The sequence below is a fragment of the Erinaceus europaeus genome, chromosome 17 (genome assembly GCF_950295315.1).
Source record: "Erinaceus europaeus chromosome 17, mEriEur2.1, whole genome shotgun sequence".
Lineage (NCBI taxonomy): Eukaryota > Metazoa > Chordata > Mammalia > Eulipotyphla > Erinaceidae > Erinaceus > Erinaceus europaeus.
This window is the reverse complement of record NC_080178.1, coordinates 58,375,568-58,398,741: the sequence shown is the minus strand read 5'-3', so window position 1 is coordinate 58,398,741 and position 23,174 is coordinate 58,375,568. Positions and strand designations below refer to the sequence as shown.

The 23,174-nt window shown below is 43.1% G+C and overlaps 2 protein-coding genes across 4 annotated transcripts in view; one reads left to right on the top strand and one right to left on the bottom strand.

The window, feature by feature from the left end:
• Nucleotides 1-2,676, bottom strand: part of DDIAS (DNA damage induced apoptosis suppressor) — a 29,911-nt gene extending 27,235 nt beyond the window's left edge. Inside the window, exons 1-2 of one of the 3 annotated variants that reach the window (XM_060176753.1) lie at nucleotides 2,541-2,639; nucleotides 775-986 (exon numbers count right to left, since the gene is read on the bottom strand). Coding sequence is in view for 1 of the 3 variants with exons in the window: in XM_007537110.3 (XP_007537172.2) it covers nucleotides 2,541-2,617 (77 nt within the window). In the remaining 2 variants the exon portion in view is untranslated. Of the gene's footprint in view, nucleotides 1-774; nucleotides 987-2,540 lie in introns of all 3 variants that reach the window. The other 2 variants (XM_007537110.3, XM_060176754.1) reach the window with 2 other exon arrangements.
• A 2,684-nt stretch (nucleotides 2,677-5,360) lies between these two features.
• Nucleotides 5,361-23,174, top strand: part of PRCP (prolylcarboxypeptidase) — a 104,288-nt gene continuing 86,474 nt past the window's right edge. The window contains exon 1 of the mRNA XM_007537109.3: nucleotides 5,361-5,818. Within this exon, the coding sequence (XP_007537171.2) occupies nucleotides 5,645-5,818 (174 nt within the window). The 5' untranslated portion in view covers nucleotides 5,361-5,644. The remainder of the gene's footprint in view (nucleotides 5,819-23,174) is intronic.

Here is a 23,174-nt window from a genome sequence, read left to right as displayed (position 1 = left end):
TCGAGAGGGATGGGTTGGATAGAGAGGAAGAGAGACAGAGAGACAAACCTGTAGCACTGCTTCACCACTCGTGAAGCTTTCCCCTTACAGGTGGGACTGGGGACTTGAACCTGGGTCCTTGCGCATTGCACCATGTGCGCTCAACCAGGTGCACCACCACTGAACCCCCCCAACATTGTTTCTGTATGATTTTTTCACTTCACATCTTTGTAATAAAAAGGTTTATGTTTTGCATACCTGTAAAAAAAAAAAAAGAGGGGGTCGGGCAGCGGGTTAAGTGTACATGGTGCCAAGTGCAAGAACCGGAGTAAGGATCCTGGTTGGAGCCCCTGGCTTCCCACCTGCAGGGGAGTCACTTCACAGGAGGTGAAGCAGGTCTGCAGGTGTCTGTCTGTCTCTCCCCGGCTTCCCTTCCTCTCTCCATTTCTCTCTGTCCTATCCAACAACGAACAACATCAACAATTACAATAATAACCACAACAAGACTACAAGGGCAACAAAAAGGGGCGGAAAATGGCCTCCAGGAGCAGTGGATTCATGGTGCAGGCACTAAGCCCCAGCAATAACCCTGGAGGCAAGAAAAAAAAGACAAAACTGAAAAACACTGATCCCTCTGAAGTTTTCTCAGAAACTCAAAATTAGAGACTATTAGGACAACCAGATGCTCTTATTACTCAAGCACCAAGGGTTTATTTAGGAGAGTCAAGAGACAAAAAGCACCCCCAATGCTCTAAAGGCTCAGGAAATCTGAATGATCATATATGTACCTCTTACCGGGCCCAGAAGGTGGCATAATGGATAGCATATCAGTTTCTCAAGCATGAGGTGCTGAGTTCAAACCCCAGTTTTCTATGTCCCAGAGAGATGCTCTAGTTCTCCTTCCCTCTCATGGAAAAAGAGGTCTGAAGGTGAGGAAGGATAGCAAATTTCAGGAACTTGAACTCATGTTTTCGGTGTGGTTGGAACTTGAGGCTTAAGAGACTAAACTGAGATGGAAAGATAAGCAATGGTCAGAACAGAGTGAACAGTAAGTTAAGTGTTTTACTTCGAAATCTGTGACAAATAGCAGTGACTGAAAACTATTTTTTAATCAATTAACTGGGGGAAATGATGGTTTACAAGATGGTTGTCACATGTGTACAGTTTCTTTTTTTAATTTTTATTTATTTTAATGAGATACAGAAAGGCCAGATCACTGCTCAGCTCTGGCTTATTATGGTGGTGCTGGGGACTGAGCCTGGGGCCTTTGGAGCCTCAGGTATATAAGCCATTTTGTGTAACCATTATGTTCCCCAGCCCCCTTCATTTATACAGCTTCTCATCTCATTACAGGTGTCAGCATACTACTTTCTCCACCAATTAGTCATCTTTCTCCACCATAGGACCCTGACTGAAAATTTTTTAACTGGGGCCATAGTTAGATACGTCTTTTAGTATAGTCTGCCAATGTGGAGACCAGATTGGAAGTTACAAGACAGAAGAATCAACTAGAATGTGATTATCATAGCTAAGTGATGGTCAAGGTGTTGAAGAAAAAGAAAAGCTGGGAAGATAGCATAATGTTTATGCATAAAGACTTTCAAGCCTGAGGCACTAAAGGTCCCAGATTCAGTCCCCCTCACCACTGTAAACCAGAGCTGAACAGTGCTCTGGAAGCAGGGAAAGAAAGGATAGGTTGGACTGGGAATACGAAGAAGAAAGGAAGAGAGTTTTTACGTCCCTGCTTGGAGCATGCTTGTCCAGTTGCCTAGGGACCATTTAAGTAAAAATAAGCCCCCTAAAGAACAGGGTGTGTGCTACCGCCTTAGGGCAAGGGGGAGGGTGACTAGGGATCAACGTATCAGTACTTTGCAAGCAGTTAGTACAATGACACTAAGCTTGGAGTAAGAAAAAGGTGAACTATTCACACCCCCTTTCCTGGCCTTGCACTATCGACATAACCAAGAATTGGCAAGGTCTACCAACAAACACTTTGTTGCAGGAGGAAGTCTGAGGAGACACTGGAGCATCTGGGATCCTTCCCTTCTTTTCCCTCAATCTAGTTCCTGACTTTCTAGCCTTTCCCCATTTGCACTTGTATAAAAACAGACTCCTTTTGGCAAACAAGGGAGGCTGTTTGTTTCCAGTAACTGACTCCAGCCTTCACTCCAGGAGACTGAAACTGCATCAAGCTTTTCCCCTTCACGCAAAAGCTCGCGACTCGAGTGGCTTTGAGTCGCCAGGCAGAGGTCCTCTTTTACGGCTGTCTGAAAACCTCCTTTTCGCAGAGCCACTTGAATCCTCTCTGAATTTCCGACTGCGGCCGCTCACCTCACCGTAGCAGTAAGTGCTCAACAAACGCCCGCTCAGTGGTCGCAATGGCACCCAGTCTAACATTAAAGCCACCGGTCGGTTTACTCCCCCGCCATCCTGACCACTTGTCAGAGGAGACAGACCCCAGAAAACAGCCAGCGCAGTGATTTGAGTCTCCGTGAGGATGGCGTTAGGAGACCTCTTAAGGATTCTCCCGCATTTGCGCGCCTAGAAATCCAGATCCTCACCTGAGCGCGATCCCAAGGGGCCAGTCTGAGAGTGAGTTCGGAGGAGCAGTACACAGGGCTCCGCCATCAGCCAGCATCCGTCGGTCGAATCTCCCGCTTCTTCTTCCGCCGGAAGTGGCTGACAGCAGTTTCTCGAAGCCAATGAGAAGGCGCTGCGGGGGCGGAGCTTACGCCGGCTCCTTGGTAGCCTGTGGGACCGGCCATTGTCCTTATACTCTGGGGGAGGCAACTCCTCCTCCGCTGGGGGCAAGTGGTTCAGCTTGTGAAGTCTGCACTGACCAAGGGAGGGAAACTCAGAAAGGACTGGGGCCATCTTGAGGCGCCTGTCACTGAGGTTCTGCGGAGTGACTGCAAGGGAGATAACACGGGGGGAGGGCGGTGGCAGAGCGGCGACGTAGAAAGGGGACGCGGTTCCCACGGGTAGTGTCGCCGGGCCCCAACCCACAGCTGGCCGGGGGACCCTGAGACTAAAGTGAACAGGACCTGCAAGAAAGGGCCGGGACCCCGTGGCTTCGTGGGTCCCAGGCGACCTCCTTGAAGGGACGGGTTTTAAGGAGGCCATGAGGTTTTGGGTGACCCACGGACAGGGTTCCATCGAAAGTTGCTAGGTTGATTACAGGGGCTCAGAGTGTCCACTTCTTTCCAGTGTCCCAAGGCAGTTCCCCCGCTGAATGTATGTATGTATGTAGGTATTGCCACCAGGGTCGTCGCTGGGGCTCGGTGCTGGCACTACAAATCCAGGGCTCCTGGTGGCCATTTCTCCTTTATTTTACAGGACAGAGAAATTGAGAGGGAAGGGGAGATAGAGAGGGAGAAAGAAAGATAGAAACCTGCAGATCTGCTTCACCACTCATAAAGCGCCCGCCTATCAGATGGGGAGTGGGGGCTCGAACCTGGATCCTTGTGCTTGGTGATATGTGCACTTAGCCAAGTGCGTCCCTGCCCCTGCCCCCGCCTCAATTTCCTCATCACAGGCAGCAGTGCCAATCACCACACAGAAGATGATGGTGACCGATGGTTGTGTTGGCTAAGATGACATCTGTGTCATCACAACTACTGAAGTAGTGACATGTAGTGAAGGGCAGCAATGATTATTACCATCGTCAACGCAGATAGGCACCATTGTGAAACGATTCAAATAGATTTACTAGATCATTCAGAGTAAATTTAGGCTCAGACAGTATCAGATCTTGGTCTCAGTGATGTACAGTTGGTGATGGGCTAAGAAAGAGATAACTGGGGTTAACAGTGGTGCATCTAGTAGAGCCCACATGCTACCATGTGCAAGGGCTGAGGTTCAAGCCCAAGTCCCTACCTGCAGGGGGTGGGGGTTGGGGAACTTCACAAGTTGTGAAGCAGTTTTGCAGGTGTCTTATTTCCTCCTCTTACCCCTGAATTTCTCTTTGTTTCTAGCAACAAAAGAAAGGGTGTGTGTGGAAGGGCTGTCACAATTAGTGGATTAGTCATGCAGGCACTGCAGGGGACAAACTCTAGTGACAATTTAAAAAAGGGGGTGATGGGGTTGGGGAGTTTGCATAATGGTTCTGTGGAAGGACTTTCATGTCTGATGCATCAAAGGTCCACAGCACCATCATAAGCAAGAGCTGAGCAGTGCTCTGGTAAAAACAAACAAAAGCAACTCTAATAATGATAAAGGGAGACACAGGCAGTTACATAAAAAATGGAGAGTGCCATATCTAATTGTTGCAGAAATTATCCCCAAACATGAGACCAGAGCCAGTTGGAGTGACACAAATATTAGTTTTATACACCAGTGTGTATATAAGACTCCGGATCACTCTGGGAAGTTCTCCCGCACCATGGAAAAGCACACATTCTGCTTACATTGCAGTACCCCCAAAAGGGGCGGGGGAATAGACCAGATGGACTTATCAAGTCCAAGTAAGCAGAAAACAGACAAAGGCAATCTTTCACATAGTTACAATATATGCACCTGATCCTTGGCCTTGGTGCAGACAGAGATAGGGAAACCTAGATGCATCAGTCCCAAGCCAGCTGGATTCCTCCCTAGTCATTTTTATTAAAGATTTTATTTATTAATGAGAAAGATAGGAGAGAGGGAAAGAACTAGACATCACTCTGGTACATGTGCTGCTGGGAATTGAACTCAAGACTTCATGCTTGAGAGTCTAGTGCCTTAGCTACTGTGCCACATCCCAGACCACCTCTCTAGTCATTTTTATCTTCAAGCACCTTTGCCTTGGACCTACTAACTTAGGAATGTGGAAGTACAACAGCTGCAGTCACTGTGAGGCCCATCAGGCACAGAGGAAATATAGACTTAGGCTATATGTCCCTATATCACAGAGGAAATACAAATCTCTACCAGGCACATAGATTAAAATGCCTACATAGGTTGTATCAGGAGAGTACGCACTCTGTGTTCATCTATTTTTCCATTTCATAATATCAAGAAGTGATCACTTGTCCTGCAGAGTCATTTGGTTGTGGAGATAGCACAAGGACTAGGTCTTACTAAGACTTTTCTTTTTTTCTATCCTGGAGAGTGTTTCTGCAGCTGGGAAGGCCGGGCTGTGCTATCTTCTCTCTGGTTCCTTTCTCCAGCAACTTGAACATGACACAAGGGGCCTGACTTGGGTGCTTGACAACTACACAGCAAAATGAGTGATCTGTTTTGCTGACTCTTTATGCCTTTGCAGCCACTGCTCCGTGGTTTCCCAGAACCGGGGACGTCTCAGATGAGCGGTAGAACTGCCAGATTTTTCTTTACCCCAAAGCACTCAGCTGGATTTGAAAGCGGGGCTAAGGGGTACGGTGGTGGGCATGAATCGAGGGGCCACCGTGCAAGCCGCAGGAGCGCTCACCTGGGGCACTGGAGGGTGGCCTACCGAGTAGGGACAGACAGGTAGTGCGAGCGCCTGGAAGCGGGTATCACGCGAAGGGGCGTGACACGCGGCGGCACCCTGGGGCGCCCTGGCCCGGACCTGCGAGCGCTCGGAGGCCGCCCGGGGGCGTTGGTCTCCCGGGGCGGGGCCTGTGTGCGGCGGGCCGGCGGGCGGGGCAGCGGCGGCCGGGCTCGGGCTGCGCTCCCGCGGGTCTCGCTCTCACCGCCCGCAGTGGCCATGGGGCGCCGCGCTCTGCCGCTCCTGCCGCTGCTCCTGGCCCTGCTGGCTCCCGGCGCCGCGCTGCCGGCCCCATCGGCGTCCAGAGCCCTGCACAGGATGCGCGGGCCCAGCAGCCTAGCCGCCCGCCATGCGGTAGACAAGAAGTTCTCCACTCACTACTTCCCGCAGAAGGTGAGAGCGGGGCGGGAGTGGGGGGCGCGGAGGGGGCGGCGCGACCCCCAGCCAACCGACCCGGCGCTGCGCAGGAACCACCCGAATTTCCCACTCCGAAGGCCTGGGACCTGTCTGGTCGCTGGCTCCCGCTTTCCAGATGGGGGTCTCCAGTCCAAGTCCAGTTCTGTTTAATAGCGGGACGCGAGTCGTTGTACGCCAAGTGTCAACAACTGTACTGGGAACTAATTTTTTACCCTTATAATTACATTTTATTATAACCATAGTCATCATTTCCTACCTTTATTTGTTTATTTTACATTTACTTTTTAAAATTTCTTTATTGGAGAGATTAATGGTTTACAGTCGACAGTAAAACACAATGGTTTGTACATGTGTATCATTTCCACAGGACAATACTATTAACCCTCCAGTAGAGTGGTGGGGCCCCGAGATGGGGTGACTCCGCTCCTGTTGTCAATGATTTACTGTCAGACTAGGCTCCGCACACTCTGTGACTGGCCACACAGTCACGTCAGCCCCTACTGCGCCTAGAGGAGGATGCCCTGATCCTACTCCCTTCGACCTCCCGCCAAGTTAAAATACTTAATGCCCACTCTGGACCCCATTCTGCGATGACAGTCATCCTTCATCCCGTAGCAGCTCCTAGCTGAAGAGACAGTTCAAATATGTACTTAGTCTTAAAATGCCAGCTTGTCATTTCCTTCTCAGCTCAAAGTTGATCATGTAGTCTTAAAAAAAACTCACATTCTTCATGGGACTGTACATTTAGATTGCTCCAACTATGTGACAATGTAGTAATGCCTTTTCTAGAATCAATCACATTGATTCTAGTAATCAGTCACATAGCTAATAATTCCTACTTAATTATTGACCAGTTTTTTTTTTTTTAAGATTTACTTCTTTATGAGAGGAGGTAAAAGAGAACCACAACATTACCCTAGCATATTTTTTAAAAAGATTTTATTTATTTATTCATGAAGAAGATAGATGGAGAAAGAAAGAACCAGATGTCACTCTGGTACATGTGCTGCCAGGGATTGAACTCCATACATGTTGCATAAATGTCCAATGCTTTATCCACTGCACCTCTAGACCACTACCCTGGCACATATGATAACAGGAATTGAACTGTATACCTCATATTTCAGTGTCCAGCACTTTATCTACTGTGTGTGCTATCTCTGAGGTTGCTGACCAGTGTTTTATTTTTTTATATTATTTAAAAGAGAAAGCACCAGAGCATCACTCTGGTACATGAGATGCTGGGAATTGAACTTGGGACCTCATACTTGAGAATCCAAAAGCTTTATTAAAGTTGTGTCACCTCCCATACCAGTGTTTTTTATTATTATTTTATTTATTTATTTTATTTCCTTTTGTTGCCCTTATTTTATTGTTGTAGTTATTATTATTGTTATTGATGTCGTCATTGTTGGTTAGGACAGAGAGAAATGGAGAGAGGAGGGGAAGGCAGAGAGGGAGAGAGGAGATAGACACCTACAGGCCTGCTTCACCGCCTGTGAAGCGACTCCCCTGCAGGTGGGGAAGCGGGGGCTCGAACCGGGATCCTTACGCCTGTCCTTGTGCTTCGCGCCACCTGAACTTAACCCGCTGCGCTACTGCCCGACTCCCCATACCAGTGTTTTTATTAGACCTTTGCATCTTAGTCTAGCATTGAGACCGACTCTCACATGACCTTCCAATAACGTCTTCCTTGTCTACTGTGCTGCCGTCATTTCAATTGGCTAAACTATTTTCACATATGTCCACCCCTTACAATCTTACTTTCATTTCCTATTCTGTGTTCCTCTTTCCCACTTTGCATTAGTCTTGATAGCTAGTAATATCTGTGTTAGATCTCTTGAAAGCGCCTATGACTCTTTCTCCTCTTCATTTTATTTCTCTATATTATTTGCTTATCGGTTGATAACATTGTTCTTAGGCAAAGAATACCGTATGAAACTATCATATGAGTTCAGAATTGATATCTTTCAATATTTTTGCTCACAGAATTATTGTCAGAAGTCTTAGAGGTCATGTACTCTATTCCTTGAAAGTGGCCAGATTTTAATTATGGAAATTTGAGAATATAACAGAGCTTTAATAGCACACGGGTTTGAAAATGAATTTTGTTTCAATGACTGCCTAAGTAACTTTAGACAAATTACTTAGAATATCTATTTTTGTAATCAGCAATCTGAAGATAATTTTATAACTTGTAAAATGAGCACATATGTTTAAAGTGCTTACTTGGCAGAGTTTATATCACTAAGCAAGTACTTAAAAATGGTAACTATAGGGGGTCGGGCTGTAGCACAACGGGTTAAGTGCACCCATGGCACAAAGCTCAAGGACCAGCGTAAGGGTCCGGGCTAGAGCCCCCGGCTCCCTCACCTGCGGGGGGTCGCTTCACAGGTGGTAAAGCAGGTCTGCAGGTGTCTTTCTCTCCTCCTCTCTGTCTTCCCCTCCCCTCTCCATTTCTCTCTGTCCTATCTAACAACATCAACAACAACAATAATAACCACAACATTAAACAACAAGGGCAACAAAAAGGAAAAAATAGCCTCCGGAAGCAGTGGATTCGTGGTGCAGGCACTGAGCCCCAGCAATAACCCTGGAGGCAAAAAAAAGTAACTAATTTTATTTCATCTTGCAGTCTCTTCAGCTTAATTTACCCACTCTTTACTCAGAGCAAGACAGTTAAATTGTCCTTTATCATCCTTAAAACATTTGTTCTAGGAAATATGAGTAAGATACAATTTTATATCAAGGAAATGTTTTTTTGAAAATAAACATTAGGGGCTGGTGGTAGCTCACATAGTAAAGTGAACACATTATCATGTACTAGGTGTAATCCCCTACTCCCCACCTTTAGGAGAGAAGCTTTATGAACAGTGCTGCCGATGTCTCTCCTTCTCTCTCTCTCTCTCTCTCTCTCTCCTTTCCTTTCCTTCTCTGTCTCTCAACTTTTTTTTTTACAAAAAAAGACTGCTGGGAATGGTGAAGTCATGTAGACACCTAACCCTAGTGATAACCCTAGTAACAAATAGACACTTATAACACTATGACAATGTTTTTAGACATCGAGTGTAATAGAAGTTTCCTCTGAATTCATGCTTTCGTGATCACTGTAGCATTGGACAAGGAACACTGAAGAATTTGAGCCAACATAAGAATGCTCCTGACTGGGCTAGAAATGACATGTCCCTGCTTTAACTCATTGGTCATAGCAGGTCATATTACTGCACATAATCACAGGGTGGGAAGACTTTGGAATGCCTGGAAGGAGAGACAATCTAAGTCTGTGGGAGGAAGAGATGATTATAGTCTACAGGTCCTCAGATGACACATGATAACCATTTCAGTCACATTTCAGTCACACATTGTATGTGAAAAACTTGGGAAAGCACTGGGAAATTTGTAATGGCCTTGGCATTTATGTGGTTGCAGTTTACAGATTGCTTAAAAAAGTAAAACCCCACATGCCAAACTACTGTAATTACTGTCGACTGTAAAACATTAATCCCCCAATAAAGATATTAAAAAGGGAGTCGGGTCATAACACAGCGGGTTAAGCGCACGTGGCTCGAAGCACAAGGACCAGCCTAAGGATCCTGGTTGGAGTCCCCGGCTCCCCACCTGCAGGGGAGTCACTTCACAGGCGGTGAAGCAGGTCTGCAGGTGTCTGTCTTTCTCTCCACCTCTCTGTCTTCCCTTCCTCTCTCCCTTCCCCGCCTCTCTCCATTTCTCTCTGTTCTATCTAATAATGATGACATCAATAACTACAACAACAATGAAAAAGAAGGGCAACAAAAAGGAAAATAAATAAATATAAAAAAGAAATTAAAAAATAAAATAAAACAAAAAATAAGTAAACTCCCTGAAGGGCTGGGTGGTGATACATCCAGTTGAGTGCACAGGCTATCATGTACAAGGCCCCAGGTTCAAGCCCCTGCTTCTTACCTGCAGGGGAAATTTCAAGAGTGGTAGAGTGGTGAAGGGTGAAGCAGATCTGCAGGCGTTTTTGTGGTTTTTTTTTTTCTCCCTCTATACCTCCTCCTCTCCTCTCAGTTCCTTTCTGTTCTATCAAAACAAACAAACAAATAAAATGGGGGGTGCACACCAGAAATGTTATGCAGTCATTGAGTCTCAGCTATAACTTGGATCAAGTTCTTTTTGGTTTCTTAGCAGAGCACTGTTCAGCTCTGGTTTATGGTGGTGTGGGGGAATTGAACCTAGGACTTTGGAGCCTCAGGCATGAGAGTCCGTTTGCATAACCTTTATGCTATCTACCCTCCACCCTCAGCTATAACTTGGTAGCAAGAAAATAATAAGTAAAATCCCTGAAGTGAGGCCGGTCTACTTAGTACCTTCTTGTTCAATCTATTATCAACAACACTGAAGCACATTATAAAGCAAAAGACATTTTTATTAATATATTGTTTAAGTAATTGAAAAAAATTGTTTTGGCTGGCAGGTCGATAGTTCACTCAGTAGATTGCATCCTTCACCATGCTTGAGGACCTGAGTTCAAGCCCTTGACCACCACATGGGAGCACTATGCAAAGGGGACATTTGCAAGAGATGGAACAGTGCTGTGACATTTCTTCTCTCTCTTCCTCCCTTGTTCTCTCTCTCTCTCTCTCTCTCTCTAAAGAAATAAGAGTCTGCTGGGGCCAGGTGGTGGTGCACCTGGTTGAGCACACGTATTACAATGCTCAAGGACCCGGGTTCGAGCCTCCGGTCCCCACTTGCAGGGGGAAAGCTTTGTGAGTGGTGAAGTAGTGCTGCAGGTGTCTCTCTGTCTCTCTCTATCACCCCCTTCCCTCTTGATTTCTAGCTGTCTATCCAATAAATAAGGATAATAAAAAAAGAAAAAGAAAAAATAAGAGTCTGCTGGGAGTGGTGGAATCATGCAGACACAAAGGCTCAGCAAGGCCTGGTGACACAAAGTAAAATTGTGCCTACTTTTGATATTCAAAGACAAAACGTAGGAGATTTATATAAAAATCTTAGCTTTAGGGAGTTGCGTGGTAGCGCAGCGGGTTAAGCGCAGGTGGCACAAAGCGGAAGGACTGGCAGAAGGATCCCAGTTCGAGTCCCCGGCTCCCCACCTGCAGGGGCGTTGCTTCACAGGCGGTGAAGCAGGTCTGCAGGTGTCTGTCTTTCTCTCCCCCTCTCTGTCTTCCCCTCCTCTCTCCATTTCTCTCTGTCCTATCCAACAACAATGACATCAATAACAACAACAATAAACAACAAGGGCAACAAAAGGGAATAAATAAAAAAAATCTTAGCTTTATAAGTATTGGATAATTAATTCTTCATCAAAGAGGAAAATTCATCGAAACTGCATGCTAGTGGAAAATTTATAAGAATATTTTTTCTTCTGGTTCACGATTTAAGAAAGGTTGGAGTTTTTTTTTTTAATTATCTTTATTTATTGGTTAGAGACAGAAATTGAGGGAAGGGAATGGTAGGGAGAGATACATACACCTGCAGCCCTGCTTCACCGCTCGTGAAGCTTTCCTCCAGCAGGTGGGGCAGAGTATTTTTTTTAAGCAGTAAATGAATGCACTGCTATCTAACATAAACCAAGTATGTTAAATTCTTTATATATTTGTCTCTATTTATAATCACATTTGTTTATTTATTTGTCATTACTGCTCTGGGTTGACTTTTTTTTTCAGATAGAGGGATGGGGGGTGCAGGTGGTATTGCACTGGTTTAAGCACACATAGTACTAAACACAGTGACCTGCACAAAGATCCCAGCTGCGGCCCCAGCTCCCCACATGCAGGGGGGTTGTTTCACAAGTTGTGAAGCAGGTCTTCAGGTGTCTCTTTCTTCCCTTCCTTCCCCTCCCAATTTCTCTTTCTTATCCACGCTGAGCCCTAGCAATAACCCTGGAGGAAAAAAAAACAGAGAGAAACAGAGAGAGAGAGAGAGAGAGAGAGAGAGAGAGAGAGAGAGTCCAGCGGTAGCTCAGCGGGTTAAGCGCAGGTGGCGCAAAGTGCAAGGACCTGCGTAAGGATCCCGGTTCCAGCCCCTGGCTCCCCACCTGCAGGGGAGTCGCTTCACATGCAGTGAAGCAGGTCTGCAGGTGTCTTTCTTTCTCTCCCCCTCTCTGTCTTCCCCTCCTCTTTCCATTTCGCTCTGTCCTATCCAACAACAACAACAATAATAACTTCAGCAATAAAACAAGGGCAACAAAAGGGAATTAATGAATAAATATTTAAAAAGAGAGAGATCCAGAAGGAGATGGTGATAACTTCATTTTATGCTTTGTGAATTTTTATATATTCCAAACTGTCATGATATCAATGCATATTTTATATTTAATCTAAAAGAAGCGGTATTATAAGGGGGCTGGGCGGTGGCCTACTGGATTAAGTGCACATGGGGCAAAACTCAAGGACAGGCGTAAGGAACCCGGTTGGAGCCCCCGGCTCTCCACCTGCAGGGGAGTCGCTTCACAAGCGGTGAAGCAAGTCTGCGGGTCTCTTATCTTTCTCTCCCCATCTCTGTCTTCGCCTCCTCTCTCCATTTCTCTCTGTTCTGTCCAACAGCGACGACATCAATAACAACTATAATAATGATGACAACAATGGTAAAACAACCAGGGTTAACAAAAAAAGGAAAAATGGCCTCCAGGAACAGTGGATTTGTCATACACCGAGCCCTGGCAATAACCCTGGAGGCAAAAAAAAACCCCAAAAAACATAAAAATTCTACATTATGGGGCCAGGCAGTGGAGCACCTGGTCAAGTGCACACACTACACTGCTCGAAGACTCGGATTCAAGTCCCTGGTCCCCACCTGCAGGGGGAAGCTTCACAAGTGGTGAAGTAGCGCAGGTGTCTCTCCCACCCCCTCTCAATTTCTCTGTTTCTATCTAATAGTAAATTAATTAAGACATAAACTTAAATATATATATATATATAAAAAGAAGCGGTATTATAAAAAGTTGGGGATGGGGGCTAGGCAGTAAATTCAGCAGGTTAAGTGCACATGGCAGGGAGCATAAGGATCCCAGTTTGAGCCCCCAGATCCCCACCTGGGCGGGGGGAGGTGGTTCACTTCACAGGTGGTGAAGCAGGTCTGCAGATGTTCATCATTCCTCTCTCCCCCTCTCTGTTTTCCCCATCTTTCTCGATTTCTCTCTGTCCTATCTAACAACAACAGCGATAACAACAACAACCACAAGGACAATAAAATGAGAAAAATTGCCTCCAGGAGCAGTGGATTCGTAGTGCTGGCACCGAGAACCCAAGAGATAACCCTGGAGGCAAAAAAAAAAAAAGTTGGGGACCAGGAGACAATCTCATTCAGTAGTGTTGTTTTTGCCGGGCTGGCTTCATGGGCAGATGACAGATGACCAGAAACACACGGCTGAGCTGAGAACGCAGTTTAATCTTTATTCACCAGCGGGCAAACAGTCCAGCACCTAATCATCACACCATGTGCTCCTCCACCTTTCTCCTCCTGCAGCAGAGTGGAACCCAGGAAGTACCTAGGCTAGGGGGTGGGAGAAGGGAGAAGCATGAAACTAACAAGGGCTAAACCAAATCGGGGGGGGGGGGGGGGGGGGGAGGGGGAGAGTGAGACCAAACCAATGTAACAGAAAAGACCATGTAAATAGACCACAATGTCAAGCAATGTAACAGAAGCAGAACTAGATCCCAGAAGCAGAACTAGAAGCATACCAACACAGTAGAGTGCATACTGTGCTGTGTGTGATGTCCTAGATCCTAGCCCTGTCACACATGGGAACACTAACACTGTGGATAGCACAAGGGAAGCTCCATAGATAGTGGGGCATGCTGTGGTGTATCCTCTTTCAGTCACTCTACCTCCTTTCTCTGTTCTCTCTCTCTCTATCTCCTTCTAAACAAAAGGAATAAAAAGATTGGATCTGCAAGGCAACTCAGTGATGTGTTGGTGCCCTGAATTCATTGCTAGCACTATATTAAAAATAAAAAGTTGCTCTTGGCTTATACAGGCAAGTAGGTGGCAGTGTCAGATTCTGGATTTAGTGGTCAGGGAGGTGTCGTAGTGGATAAAGCACTGGATTCTCAACCATGAGATCCCGAGTTCGATCCGCAGCAGCACATGTACCAGAGTGATGTCTGGTTCTTTCTCTCCTATGTTTCTTATGAATAAATCAATAAATTCATAAAAAAATAAGAATCTGAACTTAAACTCTTAGACTATACCACCTAGCACGATGCCTCTGAGTAATCACTTGAACCACATCTGTACCTCTTTTGCTGCCTAACCATGATGACTTTATTATCTTCTCATCAAGTATTTTACTTTTTTTTTTTTTGTCATCCTTACACTTGGGCCCTGTTACTGCCTTTCTGGACTAGAAGAGCATTTACCTGGTCCTTTCTCCATTGCAGTTCTCTTGGATCACTTTAACTACCTCTCCTCCCATCAAACAACACTTCTGCTTTGAGTCTACAATGATATGGAATTATTTATTTTATACAATTATTTATTTTATTCTCTTAAAGAAGCTTGGTGGAACTTTGATGGGTATTATATTAAATTTGTATATGGCTCTGGGGAGAATATTCATTTTGATGATATTTATTCTTCCAATCTATGAGCGTGGGATATCTTTCCATTTCTTGATATCAGTTTCTATTTCCTTGAGTAGCGACTCATAGTTTTCAGTATATAAGTCTTTCACTTTTTTTTTTTTTAAATTTATTTCTTTATTGGGGAATTAATGCTTTACATTCAACAGTAAATACAATAGTTTGGACATGCATAACATTCCCCAAATTCCCATTTAACAATACAACCCCCACTATGTCATTCATCATCTTTCATGGACCTGTATTCTCCCCACCAACCCACCCACCCCAGAGTCTTTTACTTTGGTGTAATACTCCAATTCCATTTCAGATTCGACTTGTGTTTTCTTTTCTAATCTTGTTTTTCAACTTCGGCCTGAGAGTGAGATCATCCCATATTCATCCTTCAATTTCTGACTTATTTCACTCAACATGATTTTTTCAAGGTCCATCCAAGATCGGCTGAAAACAGTGAAGTCACCATTTCTTACAGCTGAGTAGTATTCCATTGTGTATATATACCACAACTTGCTCAGCCACTCATCTGTTGTTGGACACCTGGGTTGCTTCCAGGTTTTGGCTATTACAAATTGTGCTGCCAAGAACATATGTGTACACAGATCTTTTTGGATGGATGTGTTGGGTTCCTTAGGATATATCCCCAGGAGGGGAATTGCAGGGTCATAGGGTAGGTCCATTTCTAGCCTTCTGAGAGTTCTCCAGACTGTTCTCCACAGAGGTTGGACCAATTGACATTCCCACCAGCAGTGCAGGAGGGTTCCTTTGACCCCACACCCTCTCCAGCATTTGCTGCTGTTACCTTTTCTGATGTATGACATTCTCACAGGAGTGAAGTGGTATCTCATTGTTGTCTTGATTTGCATTTCTCTGACAATCAAAGACTTGGAGCTTTTTTTCATGTGTTTCTCGGCCTTTTGGATCTCTTCTGTGGTGAATATTCTGTCCAAGTCTTCCCCCATTTTTGGATGGGGTTATTTGTTGTCTTGTTGTTGAGTCTGGCAAGCTCTTTATATATGTTGGTTATTAAACTCGTATCTGATGTATGGCATGTAAAGATCTTCTCCCATTCTGTGAGGGGTCTCTTGGTTTAAGTAGTGGTTTCTTTTGCTGTGAAGAAGCTTTTTAATTTGATGTAGTCCCATAGGTTTATACTTGCCTTAGTCTTCCTTGTAATTGGATTCATTTCATTGAAAATGTTTTTAAAATTTATGCGGAAAAAAGTTCTGCCAATATTTTCCTCTAAGTATCTGATAGTTTCTGGTCTAACATCCAAGTCCTTGATCCACTTGGAATTTACTTTTGTATTTGGTGAAATACAGTGATTCAGTTTCATTCTTCTGCATGTTTCAACCCATTGTTTCCAACACCATTTGTTGAAGAGACCCTGCTTTCCCCATGTAATAGTCTGGGCCCCTTTGTCAAAGATTAGATGTCCATACGTGTGGGGCCTCATTTCTGGGCTCTCAATTCTATTCCACTGGTCAGTGTGTCTGTTCATGTTCCAGTACCAAGCAGTTTTGATGACAATGGCCCTATAATACAGTTTGAGATCTGGGAGTGTGATGCCTTCGGTTCTGTTCTTTTTTCTCAAGATTGTTTTGGCAATTCTAGGTCTTTTCTGGTTCCAGATAAACATTTGTAGCATTTTTTCTATTCTCCTAAAAAATGTGCTTGGGATCTTGATGGGGATAGCATTAAATTTGTAGATGGCTCTGGGTAATATATTCATTTTGATGATGTTAATTCTTCCGACCCATGAACTTGGAATATCTTTCCACTTCTTTGTGTCTTTTCAATTTCTTTGAGTAGTGACTCATAATTTTCAGTATACAAGTCTTTCACTTCTTTGGTTAGGTTTACTCCTAGATATTTTATTGTTTTTGTTGCTATAGAAAAAGGAACTGATTTCTGGATTTCAATTTCTTCTAACTTAGTGTTTGCATAGAGGAATGCCACTGACTTTTGAATGTTAATTTTATAGCCTGACACATTACTGTATTGCCTGATGATTTCCAAAAGCTTCTTGCTGGATTCCTTAGGTTTTTCCATGTATACTATCATGTCATCTGCAAATAAGGAGAGTTTGACTTCTTCTCTTCCAATCTGTATGCCTTTAATTCCTTGCTCCTGCCTGATTGCTATGGCAAGAACTTCCAACACTATGTTGAATAGTAATGGTGATAGTGGGCAGCCCTGTCTAGTACCTGATCTGAGGGGAAATGCTTCCAGTTTTTCACCATTGAGTATGATGTTGGCTGTAGGTTTGCTATATATAGACTCCACTATCTTGAGGAATTTCCCATCTATTCCCATTTTTTGTAGTGTTTTGATCATAAAGGGATGTTGTATTTTGTCAAAGGCTTTCTCTGCATCTATTGATATGACCATGTGGTCTTTGGTCTTGCTTTTGTTGATGTGGTAGATCACATTGATTGATTTACGTATATTAACCCAACCTTGCATCCCTGGGATAAACCCCACTTGGTCATGATGAACAATCTTTTTGATATGTTGCTGTATCCGGTTGGCCAAGATCTTGTTTAATATTTTCGCATCTATGTTCATCAGAGATATTGGTCTGTAGTTTTCTTTTTTGGCTGTGTCCCTGTCTGCTTTTGGTATCAGGGTGATGTTGGCTTCGTAGAAGCTGGCAGGGAGTATTCTAGTGTCTTCAATCTTCTGGAAGACTTTTAAAAGTAGAGGTATTAGTTCTTCTTTGAAGGTTTTGTAGAATTCATTTGTAAAACCATCTGGTCCAGGACTTTTATTTTTGGGAAGATTTTTGATAACTGTTTCAATTTCATTAGCTGTGATGGGCCTATTCATGTTATCCACTTCCTCTTTACTTAGTTTTGGAAGTTGGTAGGTATCTAGGAAATCATTCATTTCTTCCAGGTTCTCTAGCTTGGTGGCATATAGTTGTTCATAGAAGCCTCGCATGATATGTTGAATTTCTGCAGTGTCTGTTGTGATTTCTCCTCTTTCATTTACTATCCGATTTATTTGGGTCTTCTCCCTTTTTTGTTTTGTGAGTCTGGCTAAAAGTTTGTCGATTTTGTTTACTCTTTCGAAGAACCAACATTTACTTTCATTGATCTTTTGTATGGTTTTCCTATTCTCAATGTTATTTATTTCTGCCGTAACTTTAGTGATTTCTGTCCTTCTGGTTGCTTTAGGATTCCTTTGTTGTTCTTCTTCTAGGACTTTAAGATGTGCAATCAGGCTGTTTATTTGTGATTTTTCTTGTTTCCTAATGTGTGTTTGTATAGCTATGAACTTCCCTCTTAGGACTGCTTTAGCTGTGTCCCAAATATTTTGATAGCTTGTGTCTTCATTTTCATTGAACTCTCGAAACATTTTGATTTCTTCCTTGATTTCTTCTTTGACCCAGAAGTTGTTAAGAAGTGTCATGTTGAGCTTCCACATTTTGGGACTGTTACTAATCTTTTGTTGATTGTTAAGTGTTAGTTTAATTCCACTGTGGTCTGAGAAGATGCTTGGGATGATTTCAGTGCTCTTGAATTGGCTGATGCTGTCTTTGTGGCCTAACATATGGTCTATCCTTGAGAATGATCCATGTGGATTTGAGTAAAATGTGTATTCCAGTTTCTTGGGATGAATGACTCTGAAAATGTGCAATAGTTCTAGTTTATCTATCTCTTCATTTAGCTCCCTTATGTCTTTACTGATTTTCTTCCTGGATGATCTGTCAAGTTGAGAGAGTGGGGTGTTGAAGTCCCCTACTATGATTGTGTTACTGTTAATATATTGCTGTAGCTCTTTCAGTAGCAGTTTGATGTATTTAGATGGCTTCTCATTGGGTGCATAGATGTTAATAATTGTTAAGTCCTTTTGATTGACTGATCCTCTGAGCATTAAGTAGTGTCCATTCCTATCTTTTTTAATCTTATGTATTTTAAAGTCTATCATGTCAGATATGAGAATAGCTGTTCCTGCCCTTTTTTGTGGGCCATTGGCTTGTATGATAGTTTTCCATCCTTTCACTTTAAGTCTGTGTTTGTCTTGTTGAGTTAGGTGAGTTTCCTGTAGACAATATATTGTTGGGTTGTGTTTTCTGATCCATCTTCCTACTCTGTGTCTTTTAATAGGTGAATTCAGGCCATTGACATTTATTGATATCAAAGATTGAAGATATTTTAATGCCATTCTTGTAGAGTTTTAGAGTGTTTTGATATATGTCCTATTTGTGGTGGTCTGGTTGTTTATAGGAGACCTTTCAGAACTTCTTTCAGGATAGGCTTGGTGATGGTTGCTTCCTTCAACTGTTGCTTGTCTGAGAAGGTTTTGATGCTTCCATCTAGTCTGAATGACAGTCTAGCAGGATATAGTATTCTTGACTGAAAGCCTTTCTCATTGAGCACTGGATAGATATCTTGCCATTCTCTTCTGGCCTGTAGTGTTTGTATGGAAAAGTCTGCTGCTAATCTTATGGGTTTTCCTTTGTAGGTGACTCTTTGTTTTTCTCTTGCAGCCTTGAGGATCCTTTCTTTATCCTTATTCCTTTCCATTCTAAGTATGACATGTCTTGGTGTCTTTAGGTCGGGTTAATTCTGTTTGGGACCCTCTGGGCTTCTTGAATCTTTATGTCTTTGGTGTTGTCTAGACTAGAGAAATTTTCAGCTATTATGGCCTGGAGAATGCTTTCTTCCTCTCCTTCTCTATCTTCCTCTGGTAAGCCAATAATGCGTATATTGTTTCTTTTGAAGTCATCCCATAGGACTCTGTTGTTGTTTTCAGCATCTCTTAATCTCTTTTTGAGATCTCTTACTTCTTTTTTAGTTGTCTCTAATTCATCCTCAATCTTGCCAATTCTGTCTTCAGCCTCATAGATTCTATTCTCTCTGCCCTCTACTGCTTTCTGGAGTTCATCTATTTTGTTGCCCTGCTCTGATACTGTTTTAGCTTGTTCAGCTAGTTGCCTTCTTAGCTCAGTGATTTCAGCTTTCAGCTCTCTAATAACCATGAGATAATTAGAATTTTCTTCCATATTCTCATTTGTTGTTCCTGCATTTCTGATTACAATTTTTTCAAATTCTTTACTCACTCCTGTTATTATTTCCTTAGCTAATGTTTGGATGTTGAACTCGTTGTTTTGTGCTTCACCCTCTGGAGGACTTTTAGCTGGACTCTTGTCCTGGTTCGAGTCTCCAATATTTTTTCTTGTTGTTTTAACCATTTTATATATTATGTTATGAGTTCCCTTTGTCAGTACTTTTCAAATTATTGATCACTATTGCCTGGATTGACTTGTGTCTAAGTAATTTAATTAAAGGGTTTACCGTGGTGGAAGTTAACAGTTTTTTCAATCCCTGAGTTGGAGCTCAGTGGTGTAAAAGCCTCTTTTTTTTTCTTTTTTCTTCCCTGTAGGCTATGGGAGCCTGAGGGCTTTTAAACTGTCAATAGGCTTCTTAGCTTAATCACTGACTCCTGACCAAGAGATAAAGCAGGGTGTGGCAGAGATAATGAAGTGGTTATTCAAAGAGACTTTCACAGTCCCTCAGCTATGCCACTGAGGTATAGGTCTTCTCCTGAGTTTCCCGGTTAGATCTCTGTCCCCTGGTGTCCCCCCCTGTTTCTGCTCCAGATTCTGAGGGTAGTAGCAATGGAGACTCAGAGTTGCACTTGGTGAGTCTCTGGGGAGTCCTTTCCTCCCTTCAGCTGTCCCCTTGTTGGTGGAGCAGACTGGAGGTGGTGTTTCTACTGATAATCTGTTGAACTTTTAGCAGTCACTTAATCTTTCCTTAGGCCCCTCTCTTCTCTCTGTCACCAGCCATGCGTGTTTGTACTCATGGGTGATTTACTGGGTTCCTGTGGTCATTCTAGTCCTGTCTTGTTTCGGTCCGGGTGGTCTCCTTTGGTATTCCTAGTTGATCCAGGAGAGGAGAGGAGAGGAGAGGAGAGAAAGCGATCTGCTGCTCGTAGCTCCGCCTCCGGAAGTCCAAGTCTTTCACTTCTTTGTTCAACTTTATTCCTAGGTATTTGATTGATTTTGCTGAGACAGTAAATGGGAGTGATTTCTGGATGTCTTCTTCAGATTTAGTGTTTGCATAAAGATATGCCACTGATTTTTGTACATTGATTTTGTAGCCTGACACCTTGCTATATTGCCTAATAACTTCCAGTAGTTTTCTGCTGGATTCTTTAGGTTTTTCTATGTATACTATCATATCATCTGCAAATAGTGAGAGCTTGACTTCTTCCCTTCCAGTCTGTATTCCTTTGATTCTTTCTTTTGCCTGATTGCTATGGCAAGAACTTCCAATACTATGTTGAAGAGTAATGGTGATAGTGGACAGCCCTGTCTAGTCCCCCATCTGAGGGGGAATGCTTTCAGCTTCTGTCCATTGAGTATGATGTTGACTGTAGGTTTGCTATATATAGACTCCACCATCTTGAGGAATTTCCCATCTATTCCCATTTTTTGTAGAGTTTTGAGCATGAATGGGTGTTGGATTTTGTCAAAGGCTTTCTCTGCATCTATTGAAATAATCATGTGGTTTTTGGCTTTGCTTTTATTGATGTGGTGAATGACATTGATTGACTTACGGATGTTGAACCAGCCTTGCATTCCTGGGATGAATCCCACTTGGTCATGATGAACAATCTTTTTGATATGTTGCTGTATCCGGTTGGCCAAGACCTTGTTTAATATTTTGGCATCTATGTTCATCAGAGATATTGGTATGTAGTTTTCCTTTTTTGTTCTGTCCCTATCAGCTTTTGGTATCAGGGGGATGTTCCACCATAGAAGGTGGAAGGGAGTATTCCTGTTTCTGATTGCTATGGCAAGAACTTCCAATACTATGTTGAAGAGTAACGGTGACAGTGGACATCCCTGTCTAGTCCCTGATCTGAGGGGGAATGCTTTCAGCTTCTGTCCATTGAGTATGATGTTGTTCAAGTTCAGGTGATTCTAAAAATCTGTCCATTGAGTATGATGTTGTTCAAGTTCAGGTGATTCTAAAAAGAAGACAGCTTTTACATTCAAATTAAGATCTGCCTTCAAATTTCCTTCTCTTTCCACTATTGCAGAATATTTGTATCAATAGTTTCCAGGAGGAAAGAAAGTATGAAAGATGCTCTTGGTGTGATTATATTTTAGTACCTCAGAATATGTGGCATGTGTGTTGAAAACTTGGCATAGACTGACAGTTTTTATGAGTTTTCCTGATGGTGTATGGCTAGTATGTTTGACCCGTATCATGGTGATTTAATAGCCCAATTTAAACAAGGAACTATAATCTAACAATGGCTCTCATTTAGCGGATAGGAAAGTGAGGAAGTACTTGTTATCATTTGCCAATGAATTGTTATTTGTATGCAGTTTTTAACCCTGGGTCACTCTGCAGACACTGTCCTTTAAAACAGTCGGAAATCCCTGTCACTTCCTGACCTCTTCTTTTGAGGGAGCAGCTCATACAGTAATTTCAGAAAACAGTGATGATGATTCCCTTTCTTTCTCTTTAAGAATTGGCTTTAAATGATAAGGACTTACGTAGACCAAAATAGGCCCCTGCTACTGTTGCTGCTGCTGCTGCTTCCTCCTCTTTCTTCCCCTTTTTTTCTTCTTCTTTAATGTAGTCTAATTTCTAGAAAAGACTACACTTTAAAATAGAACAGAATTAATTTTTACCAAGCACTTTTCCATGATCTTCTAAAGAACCTTGGATCTCGTCTGTGGATCAGGAAGACTGTAACACTAATTTTGTATTTATGGAGTTAAGCTAATAGAATGACATATTTCATGGTATATCTTTTTTTTAATATCCTTATTGGGGGATTAATGGTTTACAGTCAACAGTAAAATACAATAGTTTGTACATGTATAACATTTCCATGTAACAATACAACCCCTACTAGGTCCTCCTCTGCCATCATGTTCCAGGACCTGAACCCTCCCTCCCACCCCAGAGTCTTTTACTTTGCTTTCAAGGTATATCTTAACACAAACATTAAATACGAACACCCAACATGAGGCTTTCTATAGAATTATAGTAGAGTCCTATTGCTATTGTAACATGTTCTTCTAGTGCTCTGGTCCATCTCTGAAGGATGTGAGAGTCACAAGATGAAATGAATGTTAGCTGTGATGCCGGTGTGTGACATTCCCCCAGATTTGGATCACAGTTTTTAAAGATTCCCAAAAGCTATTCTCTCACAGTCAAATTCTAAGACATTTCCAACCATTTTTGAATTAGTCATTTACCTGTCATCTCTGTCCTCCAGGTGAACATCTTTCTCTACAGACATCTACTCTTTTCTCTTCTTCCAGGAAAGATGTAGTCTATAAATATATTTCCTTCCTTGACCTTCAAAGTTGCCTGTCCTGTTTAATACTTGCTTGCCTCCCTGTCTCCCCTTAGGAAATGTTTCCTTCCAGAAAGCTCTTCTCTGTTAGTTGGAAAAGTACTGAAGTTTCCTGTTGTCCTTTTGTTCCTCTTGTACACTCCAAGGCATCCTCTGCCCTTCCCTCATCTTTGCTTACATATATCTAACAAGTACAGGCGACTGTAATTGACTTGCAGATTCCACGTGCTTCATTTTTTAAATCTCCAGCTGACGGAGCCTTGTCTCCCAGGCTATCTATGTGCTCCACCCCTTGTTCAGCAAATGTAGGTGTAGATAAGATACATGAACTGTAGGGGGGGAAAGCCTTTGAAAGCATAAACTGCTTTGTTCCTAAGTGTTTATTTAGTAATATAATGCAAGCCAGGAAACCCCAGTTACTA